Here is a 25,094-nt window from a genome sequence, read left to right on the forward strand (position 1 = left end):
AGCAAACACAGGTCACACTTTCTTGGCCGAAATACCACACAGATGATGCTGGCTCTTCTCAGTGCATCCCATCAAGGAATACATCATGTTGACCTGTCCTACTCCACTGGTGAGGTGAACTTTGATCACCTAATCACGTTGGTGTCTGCCGGATTTAATCATAAAATCACCACATTCACCTTTGCAGCTGATTAGTATTTTGTGGGGAGATATTTGAACATTATGCCCATACCCTATTCTTCATCAAACCTCTACCCACAAACCCTGTCCTATGTTGGCAACTACCTCCGAAATCAACCACCACTCCAATGGCTGCCGAATGGGATTTTCCTATTTCCATTATCCTCTATTAACTGGCATTCTTATGTAAGGAAAAGTTTTCCCTTCTCCTTCATGAATTTACTCATTTATTTACATCACTATAAATTAATGGATCCCCATTTTATTAAGTCTCTTGTGTTCTGATTCTATCGTTATTTTGATGTTCCAACTGTCTCAAATTTGGCCAGTGGAATCTGTCCAAGATGGTTCTTTTGTTTCCAAGATTCTTTGAACATTTTCTGTCTGGTAGCTAAGATGATGCAAGTTCATCTATTTCTTCCTATCTCTGACCTTGAATCAGCCATCACTCCAGAGACTTGGCTCCTTTTTGGGTGGAGGACAGCATTTAGAAATGAGTAGTCTGGCACTTCGTGTGCTGCTTCTGGGGTGTCACTGTGCGTAGGCCCTCTCAGCAGAGACATAAAACACACATACACATATACAATTTCTATGAGTTATATTCCAATCCAACACTCTGCTGTTTTCCAACTTTCCCCTTCTCCATTTTTATTAAAGCCTTCTCCAATCTGTCTCCCATCATCCTCAACACATTTTCTTATTTGCTCAATGTTAAATATTTCAGCCATGCTGATCATCTTTTCCAGCTGCCCTCAATGCTCTGATGCAAGTGGATACCTCACCACAATACCTTTCTCATCCCCCACAGCACGCCTGTTCTGACTTCCATTCTAGGAAAGGAAGGCAGGAAAGAAATATAGAAATTACAAGGGAGAAAGGAGAATGTGAGAGGAAGAACTAGCCAAACTGATTTCATTTTAAATATGAAATGCTTGACTCCTCTAATAAACATTACTAGGTCCATGGATATGACTGGATTTTTTTAAAATTTAGGATTATGCACTTTAATTCATAAAATACTGGTAACCTTACTTTCCTGAAATGTCTATTACAGGTTTTGGTATCAAGGTTGTACTCAGCTCTCAGAATGAATTAGTAAAGTTCCATCTTCCTTTCTCTGGAAAAGTTCATAAAATCTTGGTATTCTCTCCTTCTTAAATATTTGGAATAACTGCAGTGAGGCCATCTGTTCTGAGAGTTTTCTTTCTGGGCAGGTTTTGCTTTTTCTTTGTTTTGTTGTTCTTTTTTTTTTTTTTTTAATACCAGGTATCATTTGCAGTTGCAATAAGGTACAATCTACCTTTGGTATAACCTTGCTTTTACTGATCACATGCTATGCTCAGTAAGGGCGATCCTACAGGCAATTCCCAAATTCTAATGATATTTTCTCAGTACTGAAAAAAAAAAAAATCTACTTTCAGCTTCACTTTTCAGGCTCCTGCCCTGTGCTGAGTCAGTCTTCTAAAAATTTCTTGGAAAACTGGTTATGTGTCTGATCTCTAATGTTTAAGAATTTTTCACTCCAGCCTTGACTGCCCAAAGTACCGCTGGCTTCTGGTCTTCATCCTCCTACAGTTTCAGCCTTTACCTGAGCCACGCTCAGTACTCAGGTTCCTCCGTGTGGCCAGAATTGGCAAGTGCTCCCAGGTGAAACAGCTGCATTTTGCCCATGTGCTCTCTACTATTCACTCCTCTCCTGAATTTTACTGCTAGTCCTCTTTGCTTCTGCAGCAATAGGCTGCATTCAAATAGATGCTTTTTGTGAAATTTTTCTAGTTGTTCTCAGTTAGTACACTGATCTGCTACAAGCTACTATAACCTACCCAGGAGTATTATCTACTTGTGCTTTTTTAAAGCTCTATATTTAAGAATGTACTTTCACATATAAATGTTTCACTTTGTTGAAACTGTTACATCACATATGAAAAGTGTTAAGTACAGGAAGAAATACAGTTGGGTACCGTAAGTCACTCACAACAGGATGACACCTGCCAGGGCAGAAACCACCTATGCTCCACACGCACTTCTACAGTCACTAAGCTGCCTGCACAGCAACTCACCTTTCCCCTTTGATTCACTCTTCCAGAATGAGCCACTCAAAATCAGTCTGCCCCAGAATTACTAAAACATCCTGCTAGCAAGCTCCTCCTACGTGTGTCACGAGATCCAGAATCTCTCTCTCTTTTACCTGCACATCAGAAGGTCCTTTTGATGAATCCTCTTGCTAAAAATCTTCTCTCATCCTGCATATGCCTGAGCAGTAAACCTCTGATGTGCTTACAACTGCTGGTCCCAGTGTGGTGTGTTTTCACATCTAATACCTTTTGTTTTTTGTTTTTTTAATTTCAGTGTACCAGAATTCATTGTTTATGCACCACACCCAGTGTCACATCTAATACCTTAAACAGGGGAACAGACCTGGCAATGGGCCAAAGTGTATCTTAACAAAAATAAAATGCTATTTCTAAATGAAAATGTTCTCCACATTTCCTAAATTGCTAAACCCTTCAATTCAAAATCTGATGTATAAGCGTAGATTTTAACTTAAAGCTTTCACATAGTTAATACGTTTTCTCTAGTAACTTCCAACATTCACCAGTTGCTACATCAAGAATGTCACACAAGTCTAATAAAGTATCACCTCATAGAAAATGCTTCCCTATAGTGTCCTACAATTTGTGCATTTTCTAAAGCCTGTGGAGTAAAATCTTCTCTACCTTATGAATGCTGATAGAGGTTTCTAACTTACGTGTTTTCTTTGATGTTCAGTGAGGTGGCTTTGGGCAAAAGGTTCCCTATATTGATTCACCAATAGGTATTCTCCACTGAGTTTTCTGATATAATGTACGGTTCAAATTCCAACACAAAAGTTTTCTATATTCTATAGCTTCATATCATTCATTCCCTCCCCTCTGTAAGTTCTCTGCTATACTGACTGAGAACTGACTTTAGACCAAAGATGTTCTCAAAAATGATTATATCAATGGATTTTTCTCCCCTTTTGTGTTCTTTTTCTATAAACTCTTAACTTCACCCAGAGTAACTTCCCTCATTTATTACATTTATAGGGTTTCTCCCCAAATGTGTTCGTTGATGTACAGTAAGTTTAGACTTCACATAGAATGATTTTCTACAAACATTACATTGATAGGGTTTTTCCCCCGTGTGTGTTCTATGATGTGCAATGAGTTTTGACTTTACACAGAATGATTTTCCACATTCATTACATTCATAAGGTTTCTGTCTTATGTGAGTCCTCTGATGAACAATTAGGGCTGACTTCTGACGGAAATTTTTCCCACATTCAGTACACCCAAAAGGTTTCTCCCCTGTGTGTCTTCTCTGATGTTCTGTGAAACCCGAGTAGTAGCAAAAAAATTTTCCACATTCAATACATTCATAAGGTTTCTCACCTGTGTGAGTTCTCAGATGCTTGGTAAGAGTTGACTTCTCAGAGAAGGATTTTCCACATTCATTACATTCGTAAGGTTTTTCCCCTGTGTGAGTTCTTTGATGTTTAATGAGGTCTGATTTTCTGAGAAAGGCCTTCCTACATTCATAACACTCATAGGGCTTCTCCCCTGTGTGTGTTTTTTGATGTACAGTAAGGACAGACTTAAATGAGAAGGCTTTCCCACATTCATGACATTCATATGGTTTCTCCCCTGTGTGTGTTCTCCGATGTTGAGTAAGAGTAGACTTTTCACTGAAGGATTTCCCACATTCCTGACATTCAAAAGGTTTCTCCCCTGTGTGAATTCTCTGGTGTTTAATGAGGTCTGAATTCTTGTAGAAAGTTTTCCCACATTCAGGACATTCACAAGATTTTTCCCCTGTGTGTGTTCTCTGATGCCTTGTGTGGGCTGACTTCTGGTTGAAGGTTTTTCCACATTCATGACATTCATAAAGTTTTTCTCCTGTGTGTGTTCTCTGCTGTACACCAAAGACTAACTTTTCACTGAAAAACATTCCACATTCATTATATTCAAGTATATTGTCAATTGAGTGGGTTCTCTGAATTGGAATGAGGTTTGACTTCTGGCTGAAAGGCTGAACACTCTGATGGTCATAGAGAATGGATTCCTCAAAGAAATTTTCTCCACATTTATTGAATTCACAGTGATTCTCTCTTGGATGTGTTCTCTGATGAGCAATGAGAGATGACATATCACCGAAGATCTTCCCATATTCAGTGTACTCACAGGTATTCTTTCCTGTGTAAGCTTTCTTTTGTACAACAACGAGTGCATTCTCATGGAAAGCTTTCCTACATTCACTATATTCAAAAGGCTGCTCCAAAATTTGAATTTTCTGATGGTGAACAAAGTCTTCGTTAAGGTGGAGGCCATTCCCATTCTTATTATATTCGTAAGGTATCTCTTCAGAATGAAGTCTTTCATACTTATTATTATGGAGCCAATTTCTACCTTTGTTAAACCCACTGAACTTCTTTCTTGAATAGTTTCTACTGTTATTAATTAATTCTGAAATATAAATAGAGTGACAAGGAAGATTAGTTGACAAGGATATGTAGGAGAAACAGAATTAGGTTTTGGGGAGTAGACAAGCTTAGTTCATTATCGCCTCATTTCTTGATTATGACAACAGTATACATACTTCCAGTCTCATCTCTCCTTTCCATTCTGCACACTAGCAACAAATCAAACTTCTAAGAACTCTAATTCAAAAGGGAACAGTACTATAACCCAATCTCTAATATCTTTAATTCTGTTTCTAGCTCTGATGCACTAGGAATAAAAACACACAACACAGCAAAAATAATGAGTGGTCAAGCCATCCTTGCCATAGGATCAGATTTATAGCTCTTTTGATTATGGTATTTTTCCCATTATTCCATCAGAGTTGTTCAAGAGTGGACTTCTGACCATCAGACCCTCTTCCAGTGTCTTCTGGCTTTCCCCCAACCAAATCTCATTTTATTTTTTTTTTAAGATTTTATTTATTTATTTGACAAACACAAGTAGGCAGAGAGGCAGGCAGAGAGAGAGAGGGGGAAGCAGGCTCCCTGCTGAGCAGAGAGCCCGATGCAGGGCTTGATCCCAGGACCCTAGGACCATGACCTGAGCTGAAGGCAGAGGCTTTAACCCACTGAGCCACCCAGGTGCCCCCAAATCTCATTTGATTTAACATTAGCCTTCAATCCTCCATGTATATGTATGTATATACGTACATACATATATGTTATGCTTTTATATCTCTGCATAACATGAAAGCCTACAATTCTAAACCTGATCCTAAAACTTTCATTTACCTGTACATTAATATTTTTTGGTTATGTATACCTGTCTTTACTCCTCTGTTACCTATAATACTATATTTGTAATGATGTATCATACAATTCTATAGAATGTCAATACTAATACTACTGAGTCCAATAACCTAAGAACTGACAATATTTTTCTAAAGGTATCACACTGAAGCAAACATATTAACCTGTATTCAGATTAGAACCAAGCCATGAATTTACAAATCTAGAATGAATGTTTTTTATTCTTATAAGCCCAGATGTTTGTCCCCATAATTTGTTCATTCTCTTCCATAATCTTATACTCAAGTTGTTTCATTCTGTTAGAGCTTACAGTCCAATGTTTTTAAAAAGTTCCTTCCCAAATCTACCCAACACTTTCAGCTTCATTTGCTAAGAATGAAAGAAAGAAAGAAAGAAAGACCGACCTGTAACATGGACAAACATTTCTCCAAAGAAAACACATAGATAAATGGTCAACAGACACATGAAAAGATACTCATCACATCATCAGGGAACTGCAAATCAAAACCACAATGAGAGATCACCTCACAACAGTCTGATTGGCTAATATAAAAAACACAGGAAACAACAGGTGTTGCAAGGATGTGGAGAAAAAAGAACCCTCATGTACTGTTGGTGGGAATGCGAACTAGTGTAGCCACTGTGGAAAATAATATGGAGGGTCCTCAAAAAGTTAAAAATAGAACTACCCTATGACCCAACAATTGCACCACTGAGTATTTACCCTACGAATACAAGCACACTAATTCAAGAGATACATGTACTCTTATGTTTATAACAACACCATTTACACTAGTCAAATTATGATGGCAGCCCAAATGTTTCATCAACTGACAAATGGATAAATATGTGGTGTATACACACATACACAATGCAATATTACTCAGCCATAAAAATGAAATCTTGCCATTTGCAATGACACGGATGGAGCCAGAGAATATAATGCTAAGTGAATTAAACCAGCCAGCCAAAGACAAATATCCTATGATTTCACTCACATGTGGAATTCAAGAAGCAAAACAAATAAGCAAAGGCAAAAAAAAAAAAAAAGAGAGAGAGAGAGAGAAATCAAGAAACAGACTATAGAGAACAAACAAGATGGTTACTAGAGGGAAACTGGGGGGGATGGATGAAATAGATAATGGGGATTAAGTAGCACACTTGTGATAAGCACCAGGTGATTTTTTAAAAGTTTTTTATTATTATTATTTATTTATTTGACACAGAGAGAGAGAGAGAGAGATCACAAGTAGGCAGAGAGGCAGGCAGAGAGAGGGGGAAGCAGGCTTCCTGCTGAGCAGAGAGCCTGATTCGGGGCTTGATCCCAGGACCCTAAGTTCATGACCTGAGCCGAAGGCAGAGGCCCAACCCACTGAGCCACCCAGGCACCCAGCACCAGGTGATTAAAATAAAAAGTTAAAAAGTCTGTTTGTATAATTTACTTTAACATGAACATGAGCTACGCTGCTATAACAATGTCTTTGTTAAACACTGAATTTTTATTTTTTTTTAAGATTTTATTTATTTATTTGACAGACAGAGATCACAAGTAGGCAGAGAGGCAGGCAGAGAAAGAGAGGAGGAAGCAGGCTCCCTGCGGAGCAGAGAGCCCGATGTGGGGCTCGATCCCAGGACCCTGGGACCATGACCTGAGCCGAAGGCAGAGGCCTTAATCCACTGAGCCACCCAGGCGCCCCATCACTGAATTTTTAAATATTCAATGCAGCTCTGATTTTTACTCAACTATGTTTCTGCCAGCCATAACTCCACCTATGATCTTCTTCCAACACTCTGAATAGATATTAAGTCAATCGTGTTTAACAAATGGTTTTTATCAGAATTAACGGGAGAGCCTTACCAAATACAAGTTTTTAGGCATCATACTGAAAGATTTAGTGGTTTAATGTCTGTACTTTAAAAAAATATATTTCTGTAAAAACCAGCAAAAATGGTAAAATGCTAATGAAAGATTTTTAAAAAGCATGTATAGAATAATTTAATATTCATGATATTGTTAGTTTTGTTATGAAAATACATATTTAAATGTTATTAAGAAATCTATATAAACCCCATCAAAAGTGTCCTGCTCCTCCTAACACTTGATGTGTGTGTATGAGGAAGATGAAACAAGAATAACAATACATGATTTTTCAGTCTCTATGTCAATGTATACCTGACAACTCAGAGTCATGCTTGATGAACTGGCATGTATGTTTACAAAGAGTTTGTGGTGATGACCTTCTGAATTATTATGAAAATCTGGCTCTATGTGGCACATGATCAAGCAAAACCGTTAATAATGTGTAATTCTGGGTTATTAAAGAGTGAAACCAAGATCTTTCTCTTTGGAAGAGCAAAATCCTGGGGGTTAGAGAAGTCCCGTAAAATACTAGTGCCTAACTATATGACCAGGAATTAACTTCTTGATGGACAGACATGGAAGGAGAAGTGAGCTAAAGTATTCAATGAGCTTGTCTTAGTAAAGGAAATTTGGGATAAAAATTATAAAACATATGTAATGAAAACAAGAAGCCATTACTTGCTGTTATGCACTGTTTCCATACCCTTTGTTGTTTCGGTTTCTCGTTTATAACCTCCATATTTCCTACTGTACTTTCAACATTATCTTTTCTACCTCTGTTTTTTCAAATTGTGTTTTGATTACTGCAGTGATTTTATTTTTTTTTCCAGTTATTTCCTGTGATATAACATGGCTCATAATACAACTTCTTGCAGTCTTATCTCTTTTAGAATGTTTTATCCCTTTAAGAATTTCTTATTGCCTATTTTATGTTCTTGCACACCCAAAGCCATTATTTCATTGTTAATTTATAAACTAGTTAATTTAAAAACTAGTGACAATATTTAGGCATTACATGACATTTTTCAGGTGAATTACCACTTGCTTATCCTGTCTTCTCCTGTTTCCTATAATAACTTCAAATATATCTTGTGACGGCTGTTATTATTATTATTATTATTTTAATTCCTGAGCACTAAAGGAGGTGAGTTTTTCCTGATCCAGGCTTTCCCATGGGGTGAGCAGAGAACCGTATTCCAAACTGGCAAGAATATTTCTTAACAAGGGCACTGCATCCTATCCTCAATCTTTACTATTCTTCAGCTGAGAGAAGTCTTTTTAGTTTTTTCAAGTATAAAGTCTTTTTCATTTTCTACTACTTCACAGATGGACTGACTGCAGCTTTCCAACACAGTCTGTGCCTGCGAGTCCTCCTTCTACCCCATCCTTCTGCTCCTCAGAAAGCAAGCCAGTACAGAGATCTACCACCACCATGAAAGTCTTTCCTGCTGTTCTAAGAGATCAGGTTTGACAATGTGAGGTTCCACCTTCGGAAGTAGCAGCTCTGAAATCTGCAGCTCGGCACACACCTCCAGCTGGCATTTCACTGCTTTGGCAACCCTTCCCCTTGTTGTGTCATTTAACTTTCTTCTCGTTCTTTCAAAAGTGGGGTTTGATTTGCATCTGTTAGTTGTTCTTCTATTCCTTTCCTGAGAAGTCAAGGTTAAAATGCCAACTTTATGTTTCCATCTTCAGACCTGAGGTCCATTTACTTCTCCTTGAAATATTCTTCTCTTGGCCTCCAGAATATCATATTCTCTCAACTTTAGTCCATCCTCACAGATTCTTCCAACTGTCCTCACCACTCAGTCCCCCTCATCTTCATCACTTCTAAACCCCTAAACCTTGTGGGGCCCCAGGATTCAGCCATAAGACCATGTCTCTCCTTTATTTATACTCACAAGCAAGAAGATCTCATATAGTTCCCATGACTTTGAACATCTTCACACTGCTGGTGTCCACACTTACATACTGTTACACATAGTTTAACCTCTGAAAGACTAAAAATTTTCTGAAAGAATATATAACTAAAAACTAATAGAGGCAAAAGAGTATAATTTTTTAAAAATCCAAAAGGAGTTGTGAAATGAGGAATAAAAGAAGAAAGAAGACATGGTACATAAAGAAAAGAAATAGCAAGACTGCAGGCTTAAGTCCAATTATACCAGTAAACATAAATGGACTAACTAATCTAAATAAGAAATTTTAAATGTCATACTAGATTTCGCAAGCAACTACTGCTTTCAGTTTATAAGAGACACACTTTAAATGTAAGAGCACGGTAAGGCTGACAGTAAAGAATAGAAAAGAACATACCATGAAAACTCAAAAGAATGCTGCTATAACAACGCTAATACCAAAATCAGCCTTAAAGGCAAAAGTATTACTGCATGTATGGAGACAGGTACTGCATAATGGTTGAAGAGTCCATTAAAAAATGGGATATAAAACAAAAACAAAAACAAAAAAAAACGGGATGTAGCAATCCTAAATTTCCATTTGCTGAATTAATACAGCCTCAAAAAATATCACAGTTGGAGATTTTAAAACACCTTTCTTAGTATCTGACAGGACAGCAGACAAAAGACAATCAGAATACAGAAGACCTGAAAAAATACCAGTACAGAACATTATACAAAACAATTACAGACTATACCTCCTTCTCAAGTGTGCATGGAACATTTATGAAAACAGACAGTATTGACAAATTTCAAGCAACTGAAATTATTTCAAGAAACTGAAATTCTCTGTATTAAGTTAGAACTCAAAAACTGAAGGATAACTAGAAAAAATGATTTTAGAAGCAACTCACTTCTCAACAGCCCATGGGTCACAGAAGAAATTCTGAAGGTGGGAGGGAACCTAAAAGAAATGCCCATGGCAGGCCTGCAGCCTCAGCTCTGCCCCAGCCGGGGTCCACACAGCTATGACTGTGAACCTGCCAATGCTAAATTAGCTGTTAGGAGTTGCTGCAAAATATGCACTAAGGGCGGGGGAGGAATTTTTTAAAACAGCGTTGTATTGTTTTGTGGCTACTACACCCAAATATGTGGTAGAAGAGAATATTAAGTCCTAAAGACAATCATCCCCATCGAGGAAAGAAGGTGAGGAATTTTTTTTAAAGATTTTATTTGTTTGAAAGAAAGATAGAGCACACACGCACAAGCAGGGGGAATGGCAGAGGAAGAGGGAGAAGCAGGCTCCCCGCTGAGCAGGGAGCCAGATGCAGGGCTCAATCCCAGGACCCTGAGATCATGACCTGAGCCACCCAGGCGCCCCTATGGGTGAGGATTTAGTGTCCCTGTCTAGAAACTTACAATACTGGAGATAGGCAAAATCCTCAGTCATGAAGCCTTGCTCTAAGAGAGGGAGTGTGGAAAGGAGAGAACATGACTAGGGAGGCATTGTCCAAAAAGAGACTTTGGAAGCTGTCTTTTGGAAAAGTCATTTTGAGCTTGCTAATGAGCTCTTGTTAAAATCTGATGCTTAATCCACTGGAGACTGATGATGGGTCCCTAGCCTGCCGAACCCATTTTTTGGGTAGATCAACTTGGAATCTATCACAGGCAAGGTGAAAAAGACTTTTTATAACAAAACCTGCAAGAAAGGCTTTGCTGGTAGCTCTCCAAAGCCTGGAGTCACAGAGGTTTTTCCTAGCTGCCTGCTCTGCTGTAACCCTCAGCTCTGCCAAGCAGATGAGGTCAACCTGTTCAGTGGCGGAATGCTGTGACTATGATGATGCTGGAAGCCAGCCCTGTGGTGCTGTGAGCTATGGAAACACCATGGAACCTGGCAGAACCATCCAGGTCATTACCATGGGGGAGGGCTAGCTCTGATGCAAGGACCTGCACACAACCCATACCACAGAAGCAGACTGTATTCTGACCTCAGGATTCCTGTGGAAGGTACAAGGTGGTGGGGCAGTGAATCAAAACTCAATTTTAACTTCCTCTAGAGGATATCTCACCACTGTCGACTTTCCAAGAATGAGCAAGAATGAGTTTATCTGTGCCACCTCCTTCCTGGCACTCACACCTTAGCAAAGCAGACTATTAAATGCAGCTATCCTCAAAAAGGGATGGTCTCAAGTCTATTTACTGGGTGTGATTATGAAAAAGGGGATGCATGTGTGGGAGCGGTGGTAGTATATGCACTTATTTTGAAAATTCTGAAAATTCAAGATCTCACCCTGAACACTCCCCCGGACATGACATATCTCTTTCTCCTGTTAGCAACTCCAGGCCAAGAGGATGGCCAAAGAACAGTTTCAAGGATTAGAATTAATTCTGTTTAAACTGTGTAAAAATGTTTTTCTTTTAAAGGGCTTTGGTCTCCCTTGCACTCAGACCCTCGAGATGAAAGTTCTGGTGGAGAGTAGAGATGACCGGAAAAACATGAAGTTATAGTTACCGATAAGATACACAGATTTTGGGGCACCTGGGTGGCTCAGTTGTTAAGCGTCTACCTTCGGCTCAGGTTGGGTTCCCTGCTCTGCAGGAAGCATGCTTCCCCCTCTCCTACTCCCCCTGCTTGTGTTCCCTCTCTGGGTGTCTATCAAATAAATGAAATCTTTAAAAAAAAAAAAAAATACACAGATTTTTAACAATGGAAGTAAAGCAAAAACTCTGACACTGAGAAAGTGAACCTTTATAACAACATGGGGACAGAGTTGTTGCTCATCTTCGTCCTTCCAACCTATCCTTGGAGCTCTCCCAGAGGAGAAATGCCTCTGCTGCTCTCCCTAACTGCCATCCATCTTGCTTCGCCCAACTACAAACTGTAGTGGATCCCAAGCATTCAAACTGGCAGCTGCTTCTCTCATGCGTGCTTGATGCTCTGATCAAAAGACAGAAGACAACAGTCCCTACCTTTTCCCTGCGGAACACCTTGAGGTGTCATGCACACCTTAGAGAACTGGGGCGGTTGGAATGGATCATGGGCAAGCAGGACTGTTTGGAACTGACTGACTTAAGGCAGTCCCTCTGAAGAGATGACAAAATCAAAGATTTGGACTGGTGGGGGTGGGGATTCCAAAGCTCACCATACAGTGAGAAGTCATGCTAGGGGCCGGGTTTGAGGCAGGGTGGGGGGGGTACTCCTAACAACTGAGAGATCTTTCTTTCCAGGTGTACCCTCTGGGATTGTGCTTTTGTGTGTGCATGTGTGAAAATCAGCCACTAATTTGCAATCTAAGTGTGATCTGCAACCAGGGGTGATGATCAGAAGCTTTCAAGTATTTGAGGAAATACCCAGTAGTGCAACAGACCTCGGACATGCCCTCTGGGAGCAGGCTGACCTATACTACGGTTATTAGAAAGTGGTTCAGAATCTGTTTCTGTCTTGAGCTGCAACACTTCATGACCCTGCCTCGGCCTGGAAGGCATTCAAGTCAGCTTCAACTGGCTGGCCAGAGCTCTATGGGTAACAAAATATGTCACAGACTTCTTCCTTATAAGCCACGGCAAAGTCTGGGCAAAATGCTAAGACAAACTGCTGGCCCTGGTTTGGCGCCCTGGGCCAGGTAAAAAGGCAAACGGAAATACCTGAAGAGCATCTAGCTTTCTAAGACACATCTTGGTGGTTAAAGACTAAACCACAATGACTGAGGAGTGGCATGTACACAGAAAAACTGGCCAGAAATCGAAAATAAAATGAGTGGTTGTGTGGGACTGTAGGGAAAATAAATTTTATGTTTCTGCACAGCTAGGACTTTTTAAGCAAATTTAAATAAAACTTGGAGTTTAAGGTAAAAGAATGAGGCTTGGAAAGTAATTTATGACTAATTAGATAGGGACAGACTCCAGAGAGACTCACATTTCAGTGGGGGTACTGAAACCAGGAGTCCTGGTGACATCGTGGGTATAAGGCTGGAGACACTGGTCTTCTCTCTCCTCCGAAGAAATTTACTCATAGTCCAAAGGGTAAAGTGTGAACTCAGGATCCTTTCCAAGGTTTTCCTCCCTCCTTTTAAAATGGTAGGGGAACAACTAACTCTCTCTTCTATAGAAACACCCAGATTCATTTTATCAGTATTTTTCACCCAAAATACCAACTTTGTATATATGTGTAGAACACCTGCTTTCTATCTCATTGCTCCAAGAGTAAGGAACTGAGGTACACTGGAACCACAAAGTTGTTACTTAGTTTTAAGTAAATACTAATTCATCTGCTCTGCTCCAAAAATCTCATGTGTTGTACTTATGGTAAAATTAACAAAGATAAATACTAAAAAATTTAACAGTCTGAAATTTAAAATCTCCACCAAAAGATAACCTCAGTCCCCAGAAACTTCACAGGTGAAATCTTCCAAACATTAAAGAATAACATAATCTCACATAATATCATCCACAGAATAGAAAAGTGTGAAATGCTGCTCAACTCATCTTATGGAGATAGTACAATCTTTCTTTCTTTTAAAGATTTTATTTATTTATGTATTTGACAGAGAGAGGCACAGCGAGAGAGGGAACGCAAGCAGGAACGATGGGGGAGGCAGAAGTGGACTTCCCGCTGAGCGCGGAGCCCAGTGCGGGGCTCAATCCCAGGACCCTGGGATCATGACCTGAGCTGAAGGCAGACACCTAACGACTGAGCCAACCAGGTGCCCCCAAAAGTAGAACAGTCTTCAACCCCAAACCTGAAAACATTACAACAAAGGCTAATTACAGGATAATAGGTCTTATGAACACACACACACACAGAAAAATCCTACATAAACTAGTAAAAAGCCAAATTCAGAGATTATGAGAGCAAAATACATTATGACGGAGAATGTATTTCAGACATATCAGGTTGGCTTAATGTTGGAAAATTAATCAAGATTACTCACCATATTAACAGGATAAATATGAAAAATCATGATTATCTCAATATATGCAGAGAAAACTTTTGACAATATACTCATTCATGATTCAAAAAAAAAAAAAACAATAAGGGGGAGCACTTCAGTGGCACAGTCAGTTAAGCATCCCCACCATGCACGTGCTCTCTCTTTCTCTCTCTAGAATAAATAAATCTTTAAAAACAAAAACCCCCTTAGCAAACTAGGAATAGAAGAGAACTTCCTAAAAATGATAAGGCACATTTATAGAAATCCTTCAGTTAAAATCAAAATTAATTCTAAAATACTCAATAGTTTCTTCCTGAATTCAAAAACAAGACAAAGATGTTCATCTTCACCACTTCTATACAACATGCTATTGGCATTCTTAGCCAGTACAAAATTAGGAAGAAGTAAACTTGTCTTTATGCATAAACAACACAATTATTGACCTAAAAAATTTTTAAAAAACTATAAAATAACTATCAGAATAAGTAAACTTAGCACAACTGCAGGATACAAAGCCAGTGTGCGAATACCAATTTTTCTATACACTAGAATTAGATGCCAATTCTCTCCAAAATGATCAATGCAACCCCAATAAAAGCCCTAAAAGAGGAGGTATAGGGATATGGGTGTGTGTGTGTGTGTGTGTGTGTGTGTGTGTATTTGTGGAAACTGACAAGCTGATTCTAAAATTTATATGAAAATGTAAAAGTTCATAGCACCATAGCACTGTCCATAATATCTGGAAACATAGAAATTATTTTAATATATTTTGTAGATTAAAGATATTCTTGGCAACATTCTGTATTCATGCTATAGCCAAGCAACCCTGAAGAAAACAGCAAAGCTACAAGGCTAACACTGCCAGATGTCATGACTTATAATTAAATTATAAAGATAAAAGATAATGGTATTGTCAAGAAGACAGATAAATGGAACCTTTATAAGACAGCCAATAGGGGCACCTGGGTGGCTCCGTTGGTTAAGCAACTGCCTTCAACTCAGGTCATGATCCCGGACTCCTGGGATCAAGTCCCACATCAGGCTCCCAGCTCCATGGGGAGTCGCTTCTCCCTCTGACCTCCCCTCTCATGCTCTCTCACTCTGTCTCTCTCTCAAATTAAAAAAAAAAAAAAAAAAAGACAGCCAATAGAGCAAAACAGAAAGCCCAGAAACAAAATCACAAATATATGTTAACCTGATAAATGACAAAGATAAAACCATGATTCTGCAGGAGAAAGGACAGTCTTTTTAACTGTCATCAGAAGTCATCAAGAAAATGGTAAGACAAAGCTTATATAATTGAGAAAAGGTACTGTCAATACATACATTTGCCAAAGATTCATATTTGGAATCTATTTTAAAACTTCTATAATTCAATAGAAAAAGACTAATGGTCCAATAAAATATAGGCAAAAGACCTGAACGGTTAACTTTGCTAAATAAGATCCAAATAGCCAACAAACATATGAAAAGATGCTCAACATGAGTCATCAGAGAAATGGGAATTAAAGCCTAATGAGATAACACAACAAAATGACTAAAATGGCTAAATTAGACTGACAATACCAAGTGCTCACAACAATAAATGGCAATTAAAGCTCTCATACATTGCTAGTGACATTATAATTTAGTACAACCTCTTCGGAAAATTATTTACACTAAAAAGTGTTGTAAAGCTAAGTACGTGATCACTCTACCCAGCAAGTCCATTTCTGGTCACACATCTAACAGAGTTTACATCCTCCTCAGAAGGACACACACAATAATTTTTATAAATGTTTTTCAAAAACCTCAAACTCAAAACAAGTATGTTTCAAAACAAATATGTTTCAAATATGTATCCTAAATATGTTTCAATAACATAATAAAGACAAACTCTGTGATAGTCACAGTGGAATGCTACACAGCAATATAAAGCAATAAACTAATAATAAACACAATGTGAATATTTTTCATAGACATAATACTGAATCAAAGCAGGCAGATACTATACACACACACACACACACACACACACTGTGTGTGTATACGTATATTGCATATACACACATATTTATAGTACATGTGTATAGTTAAGATCTGTGTATTTAACTCTATATAATTTATTCCTAAGGAGGAAAACAAAGATAACATTGTGTATAAAAGTGACACTGGGAGATACTGGATGATTGAGTGACACTGAATATTTGAGTCACATCAACATGCTACTTTCAAAGGTCCAGAGCCTCTAAAAAGTGATTCTTAAAGACCATTTCAATGGCCTTAAAGCTCTGAACTAAGGCTTTGTGATCTAATTTCCTCCTAAACTCCATCTGGCTCATACATACTCACTCACCTGGGTCATTCTGGCTCAGGAACTCTTCTAATATCCACGGCTCCTCTCCTTGCTCCAACTTGAGGATCACTTCTGGTTTAGGGATGGAATACCCTGTGAATGAGAAGTGTCTGACTTGGGACAAACTGGATGAGTTTCAGGGCCTCTGAAGGCAGAGGACATTATAACTCAAAGACCATACAATAAAAAAAATTAATCCCTGTTATGAGGGAAAAGAAAAATCCCTTCGGATAATTAAAAGGTCATCCTTGACCTCCAAATTTCAAAACTAAATATTATATTCCAAAAACTCTGCAAGTTTCTGTAAATAAAAAAGACACACATACTGGGGGTCTACGTGAGAAACAAACACTACCTACCCACTGAGACAAGGTGGCTATAGTTCTCCAGCATCACATCCCTGTACAGGGTCCTCTGAGCAGGGTCCAGGTGCTGCCACTCCTCCTGAGTGAAGCCCACAATCACATCCCTGAATGACAATGATCCCTGGAAAAGCACATTTCTGCTCAGTCTGAAGTGGTCAAAATCAAGTGATAGGAAAAAAAGAAGTTCAAAGACCAATTCTTGGAGGTATAGCTCAGTGGTAGAGCATTTGACTGCAAAGACCAATTCTTACCATTTTTCACTGTTGAAAACTGGCCAGAAAATGTTACTAAGGACCTCTACTATAGAGCTTCTTTTGTGTTATGCTTTGTGAGTTTAAAAAAAAAAAAGATCATAATAGAAATACCATTGGTGAATTACTTTGTTATTTAATACAAAAAAATCTGAGCGCCCACATGTACCTGTAACTGCCCTAGTCTCTGAGAATTCCAAGTTTAATAAAATACTCTTCCTGGTCTTAAAGAAGTTATTCTCATAAGGAAACATACGAAAACATAGCTACCATAGGACTTAAAGAATCCACACCATAAACACATGCAACAAAGACACGATTCATAAAGGGGTTCTGTGCAAGTTCTCGTGCTCTGAGGAACATTGCCTCTGATCACACAGGTGCAAAGAGGCACACAGCCACTTAGTGCATTTCCCCAGTTGCTGCAAGTCCCCTTTAGTTTGTGTTTTCCCCTTTTCATTTTCTCCTCCTTCTTTCTTTGCCTTTCCCCCTTTAGGAACCAGACACTGAAGACCAAGACATTAAAAAACAACTGCAAATACTAGGAGAATCAGAAAGTGAGGGTGCATACCCAAGGACAGGCTCAGAAAACACTAAGAAGACGTTAAGTTTACACATCAGGCAGATCCCTGGCACAGAGACAGCCTACAACAATCAAAAGATAAATGAAAATAAACAAAATCAGTAAGAAAATATGGCAAACATTGCAGAATGGGAAGAATCTGATTTCCAGAGTTACCACATTATTAGAGTCAAATGCCCAGTGGTCAATCAAAAAAAATCACAAGGCATACAAAGAAACAGGAAAATATGGAAACATGAAACTCTAGAAAAAACACAGGTGGTAAGCTCCTTGACACAGGTCTAGACAATGATTTTAGATTTGACACCAAAAGGAAAAGCAACAAAAGAAAGAATAAATGGGACTACATACATCATAACTAAAATTTTTATACACCAAAGAAAAATCATCAACAAAATGTAAAGGAACTTACTGAATAGGAGAAAATATTTCCAAGTAATGTATGTAATAAGGGAATGATATTCAAAATATATAAAGAACTCATCAACTCATTTTTTTTAAATTTTTTATAAACGTATATTTTTATCCCCAGGGGTACAGGTCTGTGAATCTCCAGGTTTACTTCACAGCACTCACCATAGCACATACCCTCCCCAATCCCACCCCCCCTCCCAACCCCCCTCCCCCCATCAACCCTCAGTTTGTTTTGTGAGATTAAGAGTCACTTATGGTTTGTCTCCCTCCCAATCCCATCCATTTACAAAAGCATCAAAAGAAATTTTAGGAATTAATGTAATCAAAGATGTAAAAGATTTGCACAATGAAAACTATAAAACAGTGCTAAAAGACATAAAAGACGACATAAATAAATGGAAACACATCCCATGTGCATGGATTAGGAAACTTATTGTTAAAATGTCAATATTACTCAAGGCAATCAACAGATTCAATGAAATCTCTCGCAAAATTCCAATAATATTTTTTGCAGAAATGAAAAATATTCATCCTAGGGTGCCTGGGTGACTCAGTGGGTTAAGCTGCTGCCTTCGACTCAGGTCATGATCTTAGGGTCCTGGGATCGAGCCCCGCATCAGGCTCTCTGCTCAGCAGGGAGTCTGCTTCCTCCTCTCTCTCTGCCTGCCCCTCTGCCTGCTTGTGATCTCTCTCTGTCAAATCAATAAATAAAATCTTTAAAAATAATAAAAATTAAAAAAAAAATAAAATAAATAAAAAGGTTCAAGTGTGAATTTTGTGTCGTGTATTCTACCACAATTGAAAGAGGAGAGTCACTCACCAGACTGCAAAAATTTAGATACTGCCCAATCCCCAGGACTGTCACAAAGCCTATCTCATCCTACTGATTACCCTGGATCACTGTGGTCTGCCCAAACTTGCTCCTTTGACAGCCATGAGCCCTAATGCTGGCACAATTCATGTGCAATTCAACTTTTCCTCTGAACTGGACAAGAATTACTCTATGCCCACCACTTCTTTTTATCATTGCAGGACTGTCACTGGAAGGTACATAATGCCACCAAATGAAGCTTATCAAAAAACTTTCTTATGTTCTGGTTTCAAAACTCAGTAAGATCACAAAATGCGATCATTTATCTACAAGGCCTCTTTGCCCTACTGTAGTAGAGGTCAACAAACTGCAAACAGTTCTGGCAAATGGCCACGTAATCAATATTTCAGGCTTGCCAAGCTACACAGTCTCTGTCACAACCACTCAGCTCTACCCCTATAATAGGAAACCAGCCACAACCACAAATGAATGAGCATGGCTGGGTCCCAATAAAACTTTATATAGACCCTGAAATCTGAATTTCATACAATTTCCCATTACAAACTACTATTCTTGATTTGTTTCTCAACCACCTAAAAGTTCATGGTTTGTGGGCCATAGAAAAATAAGCAGCAGGCTGTATTTGGCCCATGTACTGTGATCTGTTGACCTGTGCTCTGCACTTTCCCTGATTTCCACTATTTCATTTCTACTATATCATATGAAGGTACAGACTTTTTATAAACCTCACATATAACAATCACTGTTAGGCAAAACTGTGAACAAGTGAACAGCTCACCTGGGATGTGATCATCTTCTGCTGGCCCTGAAGAGTGTGGATAACCGTGAGGGTACAGCTGAGAAGGAAAGAACCAACATGACAGATGCCGTCAGCCTGAAAAACTCCACACAGCTGCGGGCAAAACACCCCTGAAGCGGAGATGCCTTGAGAAAGGACAAGAAGGAGGACAGGAAGAGAGGGAACAGCCCATGCACAGTTCCATAGTGCTTGGACACACTAGTTTTTAAACACAAAAACATTTGTTTTCAGGTCATCTGGCTGGCTCAACTGGTGGGGCAACCAACTCTTGATCTTGGGGTTGTAGGTTAGAGCCCCATGTTGGGTGTAGAAATTACTTAAAAATAAAATCTTTAAAAAATTTTTTGTTTTCTCCTGATTTACTAACAATGTATGCTCTAAAAACAGAAAAATGTAAACAACACAGTACACTAAATAAACAAATTAGGAAAAGTCAAGGAATGGAACGTAATACTTTCATTAAAACCGATGCTGAGCGAAAATATTTCAAGTTATAACGGTCATTATAAACCAGAGAATCCTACTAGTTTCTGAAAAAAGGGATGGGGTTTTAAGGGCTGGTATTTTCCAAAGTGGGGAAAAAAGGAGTTTGCTTTAACTGTTTCAGGCTCTCAAACATTTTTTTTTTTTAAAGATTTATTTATTTATTTATTTGACAGAAAGAGATCACAAGTAGGCAGAGAGGCAGGCAGAGAGAGGAAGGGAAGCAGGTTCCCTGCTGAGCAGAGAGCCCAACAAGGGGCTCGATCCCAGGACCCTGGGATCATGACCTGAGCCGAAGGCAGAGGCTTAACCCACTGAGCCACCCAGGCGCCCCTTAAACATTATCTTTTGATTAAAAACAACAAACTGGTTCTGACTTATCTGTTGTCAAAGCAGAAAACAGCTGCTTGGGCCATCAAGCGATTCAATGTCTACTCTTATTTCTCCCATAACAAAATGCGTGAGTAGGAGCAGGTAAGTGAAAGAAGACCCATTTCCTTCCCACCCTATCCCAGTCCCATCTTTAAGCAGAGCACAAATAGGTAAGCCTTAAAGACCTTTCCTGCAGTTCCATCTCAGATTCTATCAGATCAGGACAGAGGGATGGCGCTGGCTGTGCTGTAGTGAGCCAGCCGCTAAGAATCTGGGAGCGGAGGAAAGATGAAGGGATGGAGACGGCACTTTGCTCCTCTGTGGCTGCTAAGCCCCTCCTTCCACATGATGCCCCACAGCTCTCCAACAAGCAGTACCTTCGGTTCCTGTTACCCTACCCTCCTCTCCCAGCCACAGCTGACATCCCTCCTGAAAGCTGGCCAAATACGTCCACCATCACCCAGTTTGCCAGAATCTGGCTATGAACGTGGTTCTGGCAGCAGGACCCAAACTGCTTCGGGCTGAGCAAGTCTTTGTCCCTTCCCCTTCACTCTGGATCTCTACTGAGGTCTGGGACCAACTGACTGGCATCTTAGGTGGGGTCCCTGCTCCTGGAACCCTCCTTCTTCCTCACAAGAGCTGCCTTGTTCCGGGAAAACCGGGCATAGCCAGTTGGAATCCCCATCCAAGATCTAAAGCTCTTGGACCTTCCCGTCTCCCTCAATCACAAGCTGAACCTTCCGTAAACGCCAAGTGCTGCTACTGAGGGAACGGGGAAGGGTGCAGCGGGTGAGCGGGGCCCGGATGCCTCCACTCAGGTGCCAGGCTCACAGGTTCTCCAGAAACAAGGTCGGGTCTCCTGCAGCTGTTTGCTGTTGGGTCTGCCTCACGCCCAGCCAGGTCTGATGCGGGCAGAGGATGAGGCAGGTCCTTCTACGCCACCTGGGGGCTCGCTCTAATCACCTCCCGGGCCCGGCACGCGGTTGCCATGGGGACGCTACCCTGTCCACAGGTGAACTGGAAGACGAAGAGGAACCGTGAGTGGAGAAGAACAACGTTCCCCTCAAAAGAGAAGCGCCCGGCGACTAGCGCCCCGAGGCCGGTTTCCGCCGGTCTTACCGAGGCCTCGGCCGAGCCCTCACGTCGGAGATGAAAACACCAAGCTTCGCTCGGTAACAAGCGCTGGGACGTGCTTGTTCTCATTGGATGCATGAAGACGGAGCAGGACTCACCCCGAGCTCAGGAACCAAAGCCTCTTCCTCCGTCACCCGCCCCTCCGCGGGGAACCTCCCATTTAAAGGGTCACCCACGCCCAAGCCCCCGGGGCTCACCGGCCGCGCATTCCCCACCTGCGGCCGCACTCTCAGCCGCGGAAGCATCCGGGACGGTCTTCTCGCGAGGCCCCGGCCGCCGACGCGAACTAGACGGGAGGGGCGCAGCGCACATGCGCAGAAGGCCAGGAGCGACTCCCGCGTCCAGCCACACGGCGCAGACCAAGTTTCCCAAATACCTGCGCCGCCTCGCTGGAATACGGCCTTCAGACTTGGGGGATGTTGGGTAGAACTGCTTGATTTAGCAAATAAGGTATAAGCAGGGGACCTACTGGTAATACAGTTTTATTTTTATTTTTCTTTATTTTTTAAGATTTTATTTATTTGACAGATCACAAGTGCCTAGGCAGAGAGGCAGGCGGAGAGAGAGGAGGGGAAGCCGGCTCCCTGCTGAGCAGAGAACCAGATGCAGGGCCCGATTCCAGGACCCTAGGACCATGACCCCAGCGGGAATGCAGAGGCTTCAACCCACTGAGCCACCCAGGCGCCCCTATTTTTATTCGTTCTTTACCGGAAATTTTTTAAGTATCTAAATACATACCTATTCATTAGTTTTTTTCCCCGATAGATGGGCTCTCCTAGCAGTTCCTTGTTTTGCAGAATGCACTTGCAGAATTTCTTCCAGAGACAGTCTGTGTTCCGTTTACATTGTAACGTATCTTAAACAGTATCCATGTCTCTCGCATTTCGTTTTGTCCTTCTGGACATTCACTGATGAGAAAACACACCCGATTTAGCATTATGTGTGGCATGAAGTTAACACTGGGAATTGCTCTTCAAAATCTGATTGCAGAAATACATAATACCGTCTTTCATGGCATAATTTGCCTTTTCCATTCTTCAAAATTACATTGGCTCTCTTGATTAATGACTTTTAAAAATGTCCATTGACAAGAGAACTTTTTTTAATCTTTGATAATTTTTCCCTTCCTCTTTAAAACTACACGTGATAATTCACTTGTTCCCATGCTGGAAAAGCACTTAGTAACATTTATGTAAAAAAAAAAAAATCAAATTCTGCAAGAGATGAAACTCATTTCAAAAGACAGTCATGGCAAGTACAATGATGATTATCCACAAGTCAATTTATTTTCCTATTTATAAGCATTGTTTTCCCTTTTAAGAACAAGCTTGACACGAAGATTTCATCAATTCTTCCTTTGATGCTTTCAGGTTCCACTGAAAACGAATATTTAATAATACTTTTTGCTTTTCTTTCAGTTTCCATAATCCTGTTGCTAAGAAGATACTGAAAACTATAAACAAGAGATAAGCAAATTAGTTTCACTCAATGGATTATTTAAAAAGACAACAAGAAAAAATAGTCAACAAGAATACTGGGACATTTTCTTGAGAATTGAAATATGATTTCAGTACTTTAAATAAACAGAACTCTCTTAACTGTGTTTGTTAAAGAGAGCCAGTGGGTTCCTGAATGCAAGAGAAGTGAAGAATACTGGATGCCAACAAAAATCACATAACTCTCTTAGTCACTCAACTCAAACACAGCATAAATTCAATTACTTCAACGTGTATAGAGAGAATATCAAAAGCTATTTGAACAGCAGGTATCATGCATAGAGGCATATGACAGCCTACAGCCCACATCTTCCATAGAATCATTCGTGCTTTGTTTCAACTTGGAATAAACATGTCTGCACCTTTATGCAAACATCCACCAAAATCTGTATTAGTATAGGTATATATAGGAATTATTATAGCTCCACCAAAAGCAGCACAGAAGCAAAGGGAAAATATTTATTTTCTATATTGTAATTACTTGAATCCATGGCGATGCTGTAAAAACGTGGCACCATTTGATCCTCGATAATCTCTGTAATCATAAGTGGAACTATTATTTTTGTTGTTAATTTCATCCTGGCACCTGAAATTCTGATTGCAACTTCAGAATTAGAAAACACTTCTGTCAGCAGTACATTCAAACAGTCTATCTAAGCTGAGAGACTGTTGATGATGTACAGCATACAGGGTGCTTACAACTTCTGCTAAAATTACTGTATCTCAATCTGAATTCCTTGTAATAGTAAATTTATTTTGTCACTTTCTATAGAACTAGTTGAGGAAATAATACAACTCTTAGGTTAAACTATTAGTATATGCTGGTTTATACCTGACTGCTATCTTTGCATCCTGGACAGAAACCTTCAAAGGAAAATTTTCCTTGTTTAATCAATGTCCACCTTTTAGAAAATCCATCGCATGATTTACACTTGTATTTTGGCATTTTAGGATTCAAATATATGCAGATAAAAACAGATAATACCAAGTACTGCAAAAATTGAAATAATCTCATAACTGCATTACGTCAGAACTCATAACTAACCACAAAAAGGCTGAATCATTGAAAGCATTGCAAACTTGCAAACTAAAAATGTATTGAAGTCATATTATCATTTAAGTGGATGGAGACAGCTGTCCTTAGAAGGCCTGCTTATAAGGTTTGCCCATGGCTAGTACCTGGGAACTTGGGTTTTGAAAAGACTTGAGAACTTGGACTTCTCAAGTGTTCCTACAAGTCTACCTGATAAAAGTGGCTTACATGTGGGCGCCTGGGTGGTGCAATTGGTTAGGTGACTGCCTTCGGCTCAGGTCATGATCTCAGGGTCCTGGGATCGAGTCCCGCATCAGGCTTCCTGATCAGCGGGGGGCCTGCTTCTCCCTCTCCCTCTGCCTGCTGCTGTCCCTCCTTATGCTCTCCCTCTACCTTGTCAAATAAACAAATAAAATCTTTTTTTTTTTTAAAGATTTTATTTATTTGTCAGAGAGAGAGAGAGCGAGCGAGCACAGGCGGACAGAATGACAGGCAGAGGCAGAGGGAGAAGCAGGCTCCCCGCCAAGCAAGGAGCCCGATGTGGGACTCGATCCCAGGACGCTGGGATCATGACCTGAGCCGAAGGCAGCTGCTTAACCAACTGAGCCACCCAGGCGTCCCTAAAATCTTTTTTTAAAAAGTGGCTTACCATGCGCCTAAATTTCTTTGTACAAACAATATGGTTTATGCTGAACACCTACTTTCCTTCTGAGAATCTGGAATTTTAGTATGTGTCAGGCAGAGGGACATACATAACCAGCCCCCATAAAAACTGTGAGCACAGAGATTCTAATGACCTTACATGGTGGAAAACATTCCACATGTGCTATCATAGTT

At 40.0% G+C, this 25,094-nt stretch overlaps 1 protein-coding gene across 5 annotated transcripts; it reads right to left on the bottom strand.

The window, feature by feature from the left end:
• Nucleotides 1-755: 755 nt before the first annotated feature.
• LOC125085094 (zinc finger protein 37A-like) lies at nucleotides 756-22,561 on the bottom strand. Of its 5 annotated transcripts, none has more exons than XM_047703257.1 (6): nucleotides 21,827-21,983; nucleotides 20,780-20,865; nucleotides 19,719-19,776; nucleotides 16,855-16,981; nucleotides 16,496-16,588; nucleotides 756-4,664 (listed from the first exon to the last, which is right to left on the bottom strand). In XM_047703257.1, the coding sequence occupies exons 1-6, from the start codon at nucleotides 21,971-21,973 to the stop codon at nucleotides 3,211-3,213; spliced, it is 1,965 nt and encodes a 654-aa protein (XP_047559213.1). In that variant the 5' UTR covers nucleotides 21,974-21,983; the 3' UTR covers nucleotides 756-3,210. The 5 variants fall into 5 exon arrangements, with proteins under 5 accessions (XP_047559213.1, XP_047559214.1, XP_047559215.1 ...); XM_047703258.1 differs by having other exon boundaries at nucleotides 21,714-21,964; XM_047703259.1 differs by lacking the exons at nucleotides 20,780-20,865; nucleotides 21,827-21,983 and adding an exon at nucleotides 22,467-22,561.
• Nucleotides 22,562-25,094: the final 2,533 nt, after the last annotated feature.

This window comes from Lutra lutra, chromosome 14 (genome assembly GCF_902655055.1).
Source record: "Lutra lutra chromosome 14, mLutLut1.2, whole genome shotgun sequence".
Lineage (NCBI taxonomy): Eukaryota > Metazoa > Chordata > Mammalia > Carnivora > Mustelidae > Lutra > Lutra lutra.